The sequence below is a fragment of the Sesamum indicum genome, linkage group LG5 (genome assembly GCF_000512975.1).
Source record: "Sesamum indicum cultivar Zhongzhi No. 13 linkage group LG5, S_indicum_v1.0, whole genome shotgun sequence".
NCBI lineage: Eukaryota > Viridiplantae > Streptophyta > Magnoliopsida > Lamiales > Pedaliaceae > Sesamum > Sesamum indicum.
Window position 1 is genome coordinate 13070662 of NC_026149.1, and position 14600 is coordinate 13085261.

At 36.1% G+C, this 14600-nt stretch overlaps 1 protein-coding gene across 1 annotated transcript; it reads left to right on the forward strand.

Moving 5' to 3' along the window:
• Nucleotides 414-11222, forward strand: LOC105162543. Its single transcript, XM_011080600.2, has 20 exons — nucleotides 414-522; nucleotides 889-1219; nucleotides 1591-1665; nucleotides 2165-2280; nucleotides 2528-2642; nucleotides 2778-2906; nucleotides 3335-3382; nucleotides 3814-3968; nucleotides 4054-4250; nucleotides 4337-4629; nucleotides 4716-4865; nucleotides 4955-5374; nucleotides 5625-5774; nucleotides 6042-6117; nucleotides 6185-6312; nucleotides 6390-6578; nucleotides 6652-6774; nucleotides 9927-10052; nucleotides 10151-10375; nucleotides 10525-11222. Exons 2-20 carry the CDS (start codon nucleotides 1070-1072, stop codon nucleotides 10687-10689), a joined length of 3030 nt encoding a protein of 1009 aa, XP_011078902.1. The 5' UTR covers nucleotides 414-522; nucleotides 889-1069; the 3' UTR covers nucleotides 10690-11222.

Genomic DNA, 14600 nt, shown 5'->3' on the forward strand with positions numbered 1-14600 from the left:
ATAATCCCACAAATTATGTGAATTGACGTCAAAGACAAATCTTAAAAATTACAATACGAAGTTAAAACCCATTGAAAAAAATAAAACTTTTTTCTATAGAGATTATGGAGTTATGTTATGAAACAACTGTCAACCAACAATAATGCAAGAACTATGTATACACTATTACAAGAACCTAAGTATACGTGTAGAAATGGTTCAAAATTGTGATAACGTTTCTTGAAAGTATTTTCTTTGTATTTGATTGGCGTGTAGCCAGTGCATGTCGGGAATGTGGAAGCAGACACGTTCTCAATCATTAATGTCAGTGCCGCTGAAATTTTAAATTTAATTTTTAAAAAAAATATAGATATGATGATTTCTTTATATTGCTATTGCATTGACCCACTTCTTGGTTTTAGAGAGAGGAGAGAGAAAGAGAGTCATAAGTTTCGGGAAATGCTGGAGAATCGGTACATTGTTGGAAATCTTTAATGGGTTACCAGCTCTCTCTGCCTGATCCTTACAGGCATTGATCTGAAGGTAAAAATCTAACATAACACTCTCTTCTTGAATTCAAGAAAAACTATGGAAAAATAAGGATGTTAGAGAAAGATCCATTGATGTTATATTCGTATATGTAGAGTGATTTTGTGTTATCTATCAAGATTGTTGTAGCTTTTTAGTAGTGATATGATCTGTATATGTTGAAGAATCTTGAAGTTTTGAACGAAATTGAATGATCTTTATCAGTTCTTGAAAAATGCCCATTTTTCGTTAAAGTAATTGCATGAATATAGATCAAGACTCCCCTTCTTGTTTGAATTTTGCTGAAGTTTATTGTTTGTTGGAATGGTTGATGAGAATTTGTTTCTAAGGTGAGATGTTTACATATTTGGATTTCTGTAGGCTGGTACCCGAAACCGGAAAGTGCCTGCTTGATCTTACCAGCTTTCCTTTCCCTTCTTATTCTCCCTTCGACTTTCAAGAATCTCGTGTACGTATATTTCGAGATCAAAGGAAAGAAAACAGTGAATTTTGAAGGTGGATTTGGGAGAAAAGAAGAGTTCATTGAATTGATAATATAAAAATGAGTGCTGCTGTTTCTGGTGTGATCTCAAGGCAAGTCTTGCCAGCATGCGGCAGCCTTTGTTTCTTTTGTCCCGCGTTGCGGGAAAGGTCTAGACAGCCTGTGAAGAGGTACAAGAAGTTGATTTCGGATATTTTCCCCAAGTCCCTGGTGAGTTTCATGAATCAAATGGTATTACTTTTGGATGTTACATTCGGTATGAGCAAAATTGTCAGATTATATGCCCCATACATGTAGCATTCATATACCTCAACGCAGTGATTAAGTCATATATAAAGCTGCATTGCTCTAGCTAACTTATTTTGGACGAATGGACACAAATTTAGTGCTGTCTGATTTCAGGTGCTGCATTTTATTTATCAGTCACCTTAAACTTTCCTCATTGGTGAACATATGAGACTTGTGTCTACGTTATGTTGGGACATTATGAAATGAGTGAATTTGTGGCTTCTTGATGCTGCATGTATCACTTTTTCTAGAATTGCTTAACTAAACAACCGTTTATTTCTTTTGCTTTATAGGACGAAGAACCAAATGATAGGAAGATTGGGAAATTATGCGAATATGCTGCAAAGAACCCCTTGCGCATTCCGAAGGTATTCTCGTTATAAAATTGCTTCTCCTATTCAGCAATACGGTTATTGTGCTGTCAGTTGATCATTGCACTGCCAGACGAAGAATGCATTTTCTCTGAAAGAATTTAAATGCTTAGAGTTATTAAACATACTCCTATTTAGACCCGTAGGTTGAAGGTTCTTTTCCCCCTTGCACATCCTTCTGCCATTCTTGCTTTATTTATTTATGTGGTCGATTTCAATGAACTGCAAATTTAAGTAGATGAACGTTAATATGAAAACAGATAAACTTCAATAGTTACTCCTAGGGGTCTGGCCAAGAATACTTGGGGATTGGTGAATGGCAAAACTCATTGTTTTTTGACTGTTGAAATAGTTTTTGCAAAAACTAGTATAGTGCGTTTTTTTCGTTTTTCTTCATAACATTTTGTTTTCTGGCCACAATGTGTATGCATGAGGATTACTTTGTCATCTTCTGTTAAAGCTAATTACTAATTATGTCGTTTGCTTTGGAATACAGATAGCTAATAGCCTTGAACAAAGATGCTATAAGGAACTAAGAAATGAAAACTTTCGGGCAGTGAAAGTTGTTATGTGTATTTACAGGAAATTCTTGTCAGCTTGCAAGGAGCAAATGTAAGTCATTGCTGCTATTGTTTTTCTCTTCCATTTAAATGTTTCTAGTAATGTGCAAGAGGTGTTTAACTTATGTAGTATTTCATCATTTGAGTCGGCTTCTTGTTGGTGTAATCTGTCAATGGGCATCTGAAAATTTTATTCTTCTCGGTGAGCTGCCTCGAAGAAAAATTCCTGCCGCTTTCGTTGCATTTAGCTTCTCGGTGGATTTTCATCAATGAAACTTACTGTTTGATTTTTATTTCAGGCCATTGTTTGCAAATAGTCTATTGACTATTATCAACACCTTGCTGGATCAGACAAGCCAAGATGAAATGTTAGTCATTGGATGCCACTCCGTCTTTGATTTCGTTAATAATCAGGTATCGTCTTGCCTTGTGATTCTTTGTTTTTTGGAAGCTGTAATTAGCTCCTCCACAGGCTTCTGATATAAGTTTTAGCATTTTCTTTCCCTCTTGTGGAACGTTGCGCTGATACAATTCTTGTATGCTTTCCAGAATGATGGAACTTACATGTTTAACCTAGAAGGATTGATACCAAAACTGTGCCAACTGGCTCAAGAACCGGGAGACGATGAGAGGGCAGAAAATCTACGGGCAGCTGCCCTGCAAGCTCTATCTGCTATGGTTCGTTTTGCATTCAATCAATCTTTGGATTGTGTTTAAGATTGATGGTTTTGAGGAAGGATCTCAATCTGAATCTGTTAGGTCCCGTTACTTCAATGAACGGGGTGGTATAGAAGTAACTTACTGATGCAGGGAAGGGAACTTTAAGTAACTCCACTTTCGAGCAGACTGGAATTCACTGTAGCATTCTCAAAACTATCTAAAGAATTTTACTTCGTTCTTGAAATCATTAATGGAGAAAAACATTCAAATATGTAGTATTCTTTTGGCACCAGAGATTGTTTGGCGTGCAGTTTCTTGAAAGCATAATGCTAACTAAATTCATTACTTCCGGATTTTATTAGTCGACTTTGTTATTTCTCTTATATTTTCATGTGGACATTTGTTTAGTCCATCTGGTTACTTATTTGTGTGTTTGTGTCGCACAGGTTTGGTTCATGGGTGAGAACTCCCATATTTCAGTTGAATTTGATAATGTAAGCATATATTTATAAGCTGTATTATTTATTTTGTTATGCTTCTTATCTTTTTTAATTTTATCATCGATCTTCTTTTATCTCTTTTGTTATGCTTGCTATCTGCATGTCGACAGCTATACATCTGTTCCTCTCATCAATTTCTTGATTTAGTTTTAGGACATTATGATTTCAAGCAGCTTTCTTTCTTTTCTTATGTTAAGTTGCAGTAAGTTGTGTCAACTATTGAAGTTTATCAGTTTTGTCCGCTTTATTAGCTATTTGTCATTGTTCTTTCTATCCATAATAAAGTTCTGACATATCAATTATGCGACAAGATAATGATTTTTGAGTTCACATAGCAATTCAAGTATTTTACTTCATGAAAATTTTTTCTTGTGTTATCGGTATAGATCTCATTTAACTAACGATCTTATTCTCCGATTCCTCAGATTGTTTCCGTAGTCTTGGAAAATTACAGAGGTCAAGATAAGGAGTCGGAAGAAGTTAGTGAAACCGAGAGAACTACCTCTCCTGATCAAGGCGTTGCGAGAGTTCCTTCTTGGAGACTTATTGTAGATGAAAAAGGACAACTTAATGTGACCACGTAATTTTCTTGTCTCAACTTTGATTTTTTCATTCCATCACCATTTGAGTGCACAGATGAAGTTTATCTTGGTTAAATGAAACAGAGAGGAGTCGAAGAGCCCGTCCTTTTGGTCTAGGGTGTGCCTGCAGAACATGGCCAAGCTTGGCAAAGAGGCTACAACGATGCGACGTGTTTTGGAATCTTTGTTTCGATATTTTGATAATGGAAATCTTTGGCCTATACAGTTCGGGATTGCTTTTCCCGTTCTCAAAGACATGCAGCTTGTGATGGATGATTCTGGTTAGTTTCTGTCCTACTGATTCTTGGAATAGTATTAGAACTACTCGGTTGTGATAATGTTATACTTTGTACTTTCGGTTGTGCAGGGCAGAACACCCACTTTTTGTTGTCTATATTAATCAAGCATCTCGACCATAAAAACGTCCTTAAGCTGCCCGACATGCAGCTTGACATTGTTGAGGTTGTCACTGCCCTCGTTCGCCTCACTAAAGTCCAGTCTTCAGTGGCTATAGTCAGCGCTGTGAGTGACATCATGAGGCATTTACGAAAAAGTATACATTATACACTTGATGATGCGAATCTTGGAAATGAAGTGATCAAGTGGAATAGAAAATTCCATCAAGTAGTCGACGAATGTCTCACAGAGTTGTCATCAAAGGTCGCCTCCCTCGGACATTTTATCTTCTTTCAGACTTGGTTGAATTCCCAGAGTCATTTTTTACGTCTCTTTTCGATTGTTAACAGGTTGGAGACGCTGGTTTAATCCTTGACGTAATGGCTTCTATGTTAGAGAACATTTCAAGCATTACTGTTATAGCTAGAACAACTATTTCTGCTGTGTATCGGACCGCTCAAATTATAGCTTCATTGCCAATCATATCTTATAAGAATAAGGCAAGGCCTCTGCTGCTTCTCTCTCTCTCTCTCACTCACTCACTCATTGAGCTACTTACTTGATTGATGGTACTTGTTTTTATCATTAGGCTTTCCCAGAGGCTTTATTTCATCAGTTAATCCCGGCCATGCTCCATCCTGATTACGTGACTCGAATAGGAGCTCATCAGATATTCTCCGTTGTCCTCGTGCCATCTTCTGTTTGCCCTCAAACGACTTCAACTGTCACTGTTGCTAAGAAGAACAACATGGTCGTCCCAAGAACACTATCAAGAACTGTTTCTGTGTTTTCTTCATCAGCTGCCCTTTTTGAGAAGTTGAAAAACCAAAAAGGTCCTCAGCCTCCTGAACCCATCATCCAAAGACCTCTGGTAGAAGCTGATCACGGACCTCCTCCAGCTGGAGTATTGAATAGAATTAGGTCGACATACAGTCGAGTATATAGCTTCAGACATCCACCGGCACCAGAAGGCGCTGATGCTACAACAACCAACCCAAGTAAAGAACCGGTGCGTCCCGTTAGTGTTTTATCTTACTTTCTAATAAGACCATAGTTTTAGATCTCTGCTAAACGTGATCGTTTCTGATTCATTAATTGCCTGTCTACAACTCACGTTGTCTTACTTTTTCTTGTTTTCTGTGATCGTCCGAACAACTTGCTAAGTTAGATTGGGAAAAGGTTTCTTCAACCTATTCTAAGACACAGGTAAGCCGAAATTTAGGATGCACACTTACGACTATATTTCCTTTCAATTTCAGGATGCCGTTCCTCTTAGATTGAGCAGCCACCAGATCACCCTCCTGCTTTCTTCTATTTGGGAACAATCTCTGTCTCCTGCAAACATGCCCGAAAATTACGAAGCTATTGCTCACACATACAGCTTGGTTTTGCTTTTTTCTCGAGCTAAGGTAAATTACAGTTGGAGTAATTTCTTAGAAGCCATACACTGAAAACCATCCGTTGGCCATAAATTCTTGAATGTAAGTTGTAATATCATAATTTATCGGCTTCATCAAGAATCACATGATGATGAACGACTTCATATATACTGTATTTCTCTTTGAAATAGAGTTATCCTATTTGAAGAATTCACCGAGATCAATGCTCCAATCTGAATAGTGTGTGACTGCCCCTATAGGTTAGAAATTTCACATAAATCTCTTCGTTTGGCGCAGACCTCCTATGTCGATGCTCTTATTCGAAGTTTTCAACTGGCTTTTACGTTGAGGATCCTTTCTCTTAAGGACGGAGGTATGCACATTCACCTTCAAAATGATCAATATATTTTATTTAACGAAACTTATATCATTCCTTTCAGGGACTCTGCCACCATCACGTCGCAGATCCCTTTTTGTACTGTCGACTTGCATGATTATCTTCTCATCAAAGGCTTACAACATTTTTCCTGTCGTCCCACATGTCAAGGTCACAATCTCTGATAGAGTGGTAGGTTACTGTTCGTCGTTAGTTTTCCTCCGTTATATACATAAAAATGCTGAGCTCTTTCTGGTATTCTCTGTCAGATCGATCCGTATTTGACATTGGCAGAAGATTGTAAGTTAGAGATCAGTTCAAGAGCAGGGCATGTTGCTTACGGATCGAAAGAAGATGACAGTTCTGCTCTGAAGTGTCTCTCAGAAATAAAGCTCAGTGAGGACCAGATGAGGGAACACCTTGTTTCGCTTATTGTTAAAAATATGGGCGAGGTAGAGGTAAGTATTTTTAGTATAGTTGTTTTAGTTTTGACTTTAAGCAGTTCTTTCATAATAACATTACGTGCTACAGTTGGACGAGGATAGCGTAAGACAACAGTTGCTCGAGGACTTTTCACATGATGACTTGTGTTCTCTTGGAGGGCAGTTATTCAATGATAGCCCGAAGAAAGGACAAGACGGTAAACTCGAAAAGGTAAGTTTACTTTTATTGCATTCAACAACTGGGATTTTATCCTAACAGTGATGAACCCAAAAAATCGAAACCCTAATCAACTATTACAAAGAATCTGAGTTACTAAAGTCCCAAATATTACAAACCAATAATACAATTGACAGATAAATCTACAGATATAAGAATATAGAAATACAAATACTATATGTATAAATCAACAGGAACAACAGATGATAATAAGAAAAACAACAACAGTAAATAGGTCAGAGAGTCGGATCTGGTGAAGGGGTAGCCCACAACCACAAAAGCCAACAACGCAAACACATCGGTTGCTTTAGAATCCAAATCCACTAAGGAATTTGTCCACAAAAGACCACTCAAACCCCAATCCAAAACCACACAGGTTTGCACTCAGAACCACGGAGAAATTCCACTTGAAAAACTTTCGGTCAAGAGAGAAAAAGAAGAGGCTTATTCTTTTTCTTCTATTATTTTCTCTTTTACAGCCATTGGAGGTGGTAGATATATAGAGAAGTCATTGATATTGGTGAGGGAGAGAAAACGATGATTATGAAAAATCGAGAGGGAGGAGGGTGATGCAGAGACGAAAACCAAGAAAACAGGGTAAAAATAAATTAGGGTTAGGGTTCTGCAAGGTTAAGTAGAAACCAATGGGGAGATTGGGGTGGGTCGTGTAGTGGATGGGGTTGAGCCATCCAGGTGGGTTTGGTGGTGCTTGGGCTTGGGCCTACCAAATAAGGGTCATGGCCCAAAATAACATAACATTCCCCATCTTGGACTAGGACCCAAAAAAAGGAAACCTAGTCCAATAATGGATCCGACATCATCATTGTCGTTTAGCCAGAGATAGTACCTACAAAACAAAAAGAGACTTGTACATATATGGGTTAGAAAAAATGCAAAGAATACTTGAATTGAATTAATAATCCACAAATACTTTCCAGAAATTTCTTCAGTGATTACATTTACATCTTCTTTATTTTTGTTATCTCTTTTGGGTTATTTACAATCTTTAATAAAATGTCATTTTTCTCCATAATTATAACATCTTTTATCCCAAGATTTTTCACCCCTAGTTTTGGGCCTACTTCTATCTTGACATGTCTTCTATGTCTATAGTCTGAATTTCTATTTATAGATCTTTCCTTAATATAATTAACCTCATTCTAGTCCTGATTAGGTTTACTAGTTTTAAGATCTATTTCTTTAATTAATCCATTAACTACAGTGTCTAGACTGACATTACCTCTACCATATTTTATAACAGCTTTTACATCACTATAGGCTTCAGGGATAGCATTTAATAAAACAATGGGAGAATAGCCATCTATATTTTTATCTCCAGTTAGTTTAGTGTCTTGGATTAACTTTGTAAAATCATCCAAATTTTTCTCAATATTTTTAGGCAAATCTAATTTATAACGGAAAAACTTTTCAAGTCAAAATAGTTTACTAGGCAAAGAGGTTTTAGTATGAAGTTCTTTAATTTATTCCATAAATCTTTTGTTGAATCTTGTTTTCCAACTTTTCTTAAAACAGTGTTTGAAAGATTTAGAATTATAGAAGAATAAGCATATTGATTATTTTCAATTTTCTTTTCTTCAGAAAATTTTTTAAGGTATTTTCCATCAATAGCTTTAAATTTTTTTTGTTGAATTATAACACCTTTCATTTTCTGTTGCCAAGTAAAAATGTCAGATTTACCATCAAAATGTTGCAAATAATTACCAGCCATTATTTTTGAAATTTTTTTGGCAGAAAACGTAAAAATACCAGTTTTCAGTAAAAATTACTATCAATGCAGTAAATCCAAAATGTTCAACAGATCTAATAGTAGCAACAAAAGCAGAAAATAATATTAACAAATAACAAGAGAATATGCAACAAATGCAAAAACAATATTAACAGATAAATAGGAGAATCCTTAACTTAATCTCAACTAGATACTCGACAACCTCAAGGGCTCGGCCAAGTGAGAAATAAGCAAGGTAATTAGATATTTTGTTGAAGAATAACACTAAGCCAATTAATAGAAAACAGTAGTAAATAGTAGTTAATCAAATTGACCAAGCAATATGATTAAGCAATAAGTAGAATAAATTTTCGCATACAGCAGATCAAATTCACAAAGCCAAATATCGAATTAACATATCTAATGGATATAGAACTGATTAAACAAAATAAATATTGCACTAAGCAGAATATAGGCACAAAGCCAGATCCACATAGATCTACGAAGATAATCACTCAGACCAACACAGATCTACTAATCTACATATCTACACAAGCACAAAAAACAATCATACCGCGTCGGAGTCGGAAAGAAAAAACCGCGGCTCTGATACCACTATTGAGGGTTTAGCCCAGCAGTGATGAGCCCAAAAACACAAAACCCTACTCAACTATTACAAAGAATCTTAGATTATTAAGACCCCAAATATTACAAATCAATAATACAGGAATATTAACAGATAAATCTACAGATCTAAGAATACATAAATATAAATAATATATTTACAGATCAATGTTAACAGTAGATAATAATAAGAAAAACAGCAATAGTAAACGATTCAGGGAGCTGGATCCGGTGAAAGGATAGCCCACACAAAGGTCGGTAACTCAAACACACAGGTTTCTTTAGAACCCAAATCCACTAAGGAACTTGTCCATAAAGGACCACTCAAACCCCAATCCAAGACCACACAGGTTTCCACTCAAAACCACTGAGAAATTCCACTTAGGAAACTTTGTTCACAAAGAACTTTCGATCAAGAGAGAAGAAGAAGAGGGTTATTCTTTTTCTTCAGTTATCTTCTCTTTTACAGCTACCGGAGGTGGTAAATATATAGGGAAGCTATTGATATCGGTGAGAGAGAAAATGGCGATTATGGAAATCGAGGGAGGAGGGGTGGAATGCAGAGACAGAAATCAAGGAAACATGTTAAAAATGAATTGGGGTTAGGGTTCTGTAGGGTTAAGTAGAAATTGGTTGGGAGATTGGGGTGGGCTGGGTAGTGGATGGGGCTTGAGCCATCCAAGTGGGTTGGGTGGTGCTTGGGCTTAGGCCTATTGAATAAAGGTCATGGGCCAAAATAACATAATACAAAATTTTTGTTCCTTGAGGTCTCATAGAGGTTATTACCGCATTGCAGGCCGTCTCATTATTTGGACTAGATGACGATCCTCGTACAGATTCAGTTGAAAGTAACGTGCCACAAAATGCGAAATTGACTATTGAGTTTCCCAGTCTTCTAAGTGTCGACCAACTTCTCCAATCTGTAAGTTGTTTCATTATACAGATCAAGAGAATACGTCGCTACCTTTATTTAAAACATCTTATAAGCTCAACCATATTATTTTGTGTATTTGCACCTAGGTTTTGGAGACAGCACATCATGTAGGCAGAATGTCTGTGAGCACAGCGCCCGATACATCTTACAGGGACATGGCTAATCATTGCGAGACGCTCTTGGTAGGGAAGCAGCAGAAAATGTCCTATCTCATAAGCACCAATTCTAGGCATGGGAATTTGCTGGCAATACCTTCACGGAATTTTGGCGAAGCGGACAAACAGATAGCTCCATATTCTGGTGTACATAAGGTACGTCTCTTCTACTACTACAAGCATCTTCTGAAAAACTGAAACGGAGGACGTTTAGAACGTAATGAAACACAGCGTTTATTAGTACTACCTTTTCATCATTTGATCGGTTTACGTGTATCTTATGAAACATCGGTAAAAAATGGCAGAGTGGAAATCCATTCTTGGATCAAAACATGCCAGGAGTAGTTCCTGGCCTACCGGTGGGAGGGCCTCCGGTATTATGTGCAACTGAGTACCAGCACCACCCTCACTCATTCAGCCTGCCAGCATCAAGTCCATACGACAACTTCTTGAAAGCGGCCGGATGTTGACAAAGACGCAAGACGACAGCCGTTTCATTTGCACTCACAACGGCAGGAGCCCACATGCTAAAAAATGCGCCCGACAAGCAGCAAACATCGCATTAGGCAAGAGAAAGAGCCAGTTTTTCGAGTTTGTGGATTTGCAGTATGACTAAAGTTGAGTTTTGTTCTTTCTCCGATTTGTGTAAAAATCCACATAGCGATAGCACAAGGGGCAGGGGGCATAAATTTGGAGCATTTTGTCCTCCCGGAGGTGTGGAAGTGATGAACTTTCAGGTTTTAGCAAAGGTGTGAGGGCTCTTGTAGCGTACGTACCTGCTAGTTTTAGACCCTTTCTCTCATGTACAAAACAAAAAAAGAAAAAACAAGACAAGAATGATGAGTCCAGTTTTTATGTTTCAACATCATATTTTTACGTTAATTATGACAAGGAATTGTGTATTTTGTCTTCACCAGTACTGATCAGGAAACAGTGCTGTTTGTGGGAGTTGATCATATTACTCTCTTTACTCTTATATATACATAGGGCTACTTTATATTTATATTCATATTTATATATATGTGATAATAAATTAATGAATGATATTGATAAGTGTATAATTAAATAATGTGGGATGGGTTTACATTTATTTAGTAACACTGAGTTTTATTTTCTTTACTTGTTTATATTCAAGTGATGCATACCTAAATTGTCCTCAGCTGTTGCAGGTAAATAAAAGAAAGGGATAATTACACACATTCTCTTGAAATTTGGTGTAATTATATGTAAATTTCCTGTTGTTTTGAAAATTATATCTAGTATTTCTAAAGTTTGATTACGTCTAACAAAATAGGTCCCCCGTTGATCGAAATTCACCGAATTTATTAATATTAATAAAAAAAAAATTGATGAATATCAATATTTGCTCTCAATTGACTTATTGCAAGTCAAATAAATCTTTTCAACTTATTGAGTTTTGACTATACCTCGTCACAAGCATTAGTATATGAAAAAGTATAAGGATAGTTTGATAAATGATCAATAACAAGCTAATCAGGGGGTAAATATGAATTTTCATCTAGTTCTTTTTGTTAACATCAACAAATTTGGTGAATTTTATCTAAGGGAGAACTTATTTGCTAGACACGAGCAAATTTCAAAGGTATTTAATATAGTTTTTTCAAATTATAGAGAGTTTACATATACAATTAGGGTATTGAGCTTATTTATTGTTTTTTTTTTTTTCCCACATTACACTAGGCTATTGAGCTTAACAAATGTACTTATTCAGCTCAATCTCTTTCAAATGTTTTTGGGTATTTTCATGGAACACTTTTTTCTTTCTTTTTAGATAAAATTGGAAACAATGGATGGTACCTCGTATATCCGGCAAGAAAGATTAAGCTTGTACTATGTGGACCGACTTAAATCCTTATAATTGATTTATTATCGCGAAAAAGTAAGACCTAGTCACATGAAATTAACACACAAATTAGACGTTTGAATACCTCCACCAAACACCTTGACAATAATTTGAACTCATATAGTTTATGGCACACTTAGTATTTTAATATAATAATAAAATTAATCCTATTCAAATAAAGGGTAAAATTTATGTTGGTACCCGAATTAAAAAATACCATAACGCATCAAATGCAATCTGTCCTTTAAAAATTTAGTGTGTGTGTATATATATATAGCGTTGCATCATCATCAGTGACCGATTCAGCAGCGGCGAATCATCGTTCTTCCACTCACACCTGACCGATTCTTCAGTCCCCACAAATCCGTCGCTTAAGAGCTTTCTCTCTCTATTCGTACATTCATATGCATGGGGTGTGTAGTGTTTGCGTGCCTGTGATGCGATTTTGTTCTCTGTTTGTTGGTCTGAATTGGGTTTCAAATTTCACATTTTAGAAACTGCAAGTTCGAGGTTTGTGTTTTGCTGCATATTGCGACCGTCGTACTGGTTTTTAGCAATCGAGTTTCTGAACTTTGAGCTTATTCAACGATCGTCGATCGAGGTTAAGTTTTGATGCGCGCTTTGAGTTGTGTCACTTTTACGTGCGGAAATATACGCACTCATGTCGATTGTTGGTTGGTAATATTGGGATCTAGTGACTGTGCGGTTGATTTCTGAATGCTGTTCGATTTAATTGTCAAAATGAGAACTTTTTTGGCGTTTCTGTTTTTCTCTTTTCAAATATTTAATATGCATCATGTTACGCAAATATGTTGGTATGGTGTTATTCATAATTAAAAGGTGTTTAATGTGTTCTTGTTCGCGGAAATGATCTGTTGCTTGTGGGATAAGAGTGATGGGTATCTCCGTATATGGCTACTGTGAAATGGTAATTGTTTGCTTCTGGTCGGATCTTTTTCTGCGTCAGATCTTTCTTTGTATTCTAATCCTTGACATCTACTTTGAGCTATTCGTTTACTTCCTTAAATCGAAATTTTTTGAACCAAATGCAGCCTATAGTTTGAAGTTAACGTTTTGTGGCACTCACCGGCAGTGCTTTCTTCATGTTACCTTTACAGTTCACATTAACTCTTGCATAAAGGTGGAGATGAGCGCCCCTCCTGCTATTATGGTATGTTCTTTTGGGAGGCTTCAGATTGAACCATGGTTCAAAAGTACAGGCCAACATCCAATGATATCGGTTGATTTATTGTCATCGGTATAATGATACTATCGCTCGTATCCAATATTATCGCCGATAATATTCGATTTTATCCGAAAAAACAAAAGAAAATTTCTTCCCAAAACTCATATGGCCATTTCTTTAAAAAAAATTCTCTCCAAACACTTTGAAATTCAATAAGCATAAGTTGTTTTGTGGTTTATTTTGATCAAAACATGAATTTGTTTTCTATTGGAACTCATTTAGTTGATACAAAGAAAATTAATCTTGAGAATGTTTGTGTCCACTTAAGATTGTTCAGATAATGTTGACTAATTTGTTGCATGGATTTAATATGAAATTGATTGATGGCATCAAGCTTGAAGACGCTGAGAAATAGTATGAACTTACTAAACATCCTAAAGAGCCTCTTATTATTATTCTGAGACCTATACTCCTAGACAACTTTGACAAAACTTTTACTGAATTATCACTCATTTGAGAAATAAATATAGTTGAGAGAACCCTGTTGCAGTATATTTTGTGTGCTTATATTTTAGTTTTATATATGTATCAATTTCTTAATCACTTCTATGATTAATTTAACAATGCTCGATATCATAAAAGTTTTGTTTGTAATATTAAATAGTAATTTGTGACACTTGTAGTTTTTATAGTTTTACTAATTTTCTTTAGAATTTTTTAAATATATAATATATTTATTTGGTATCGTCCCAGGATATCTCTATACGCTGCGATCGATGTGGAACAATACCCATCAATATTATCATTGATACCGCGACTTTGAACCATGGACAGAACTTAATGCAAGTGGTCTATCTGACAAAATTGCAGGCTTAATTAATTTTTATAAAACATACTATACATCTTGTATGCTTGACTGAGAGTATCAGAGACACCATGGTAAACTATCATTTTGTGTTGCTCAGTATGTCCGTCGAGTAGTGGTTTTCATGCCCATATCATCTCGAAAATTGCATGTGTTCACTCAAAACTACTATCTGGCTTCTTTTCTTTCCCTCTAGTTTCAGTTCACCTTCAAACATTTTTCTTCCGCTAATCTTTCCCAATAAGTTCAAAGTGTGATGCGTGTTTATACATCATGATCCGGGATAATTTTTTTATTACTTGATCTTGATTGCGCAGTTTTTGGATTGAAAAATGGCAGCTAAAATTGCTTCTGTGTTGGGGTCTCTTGCTTTTGCATATGTCTGTGACCATTTGATGTCTGACCAGAAACTGTTCGGAGGTTAGTACTTCCTTTAATTCAATGCTTTTTATTACTATGTCTTATC

Excerpts from the sequence above, each read along its gene's own strand:
- LOC105162543 (XM_011080600.2), top strand. The coding sequence starts at position 1,070 with ATGAGTGCTGCTGTTTCTGGTGTGATCTCAAGGCAAGTCTTGCCAGCA. Across the intron at positions 2,643-2,777 it reads TTGATTTCGTTAATAATCAG|AATGATGGAACTTACATGTT; the intron begins GTATCGTCTTGC and ends TATGCTTTCCAG. Across the intron at positions 5,775-6,041 it reads TGCTTTTTTCTCGAGCTAAG|ACCTCCTATGTCGATGCTCT; the intron begins GTAAATTACAGT and ends CGTTTGGCGCAG.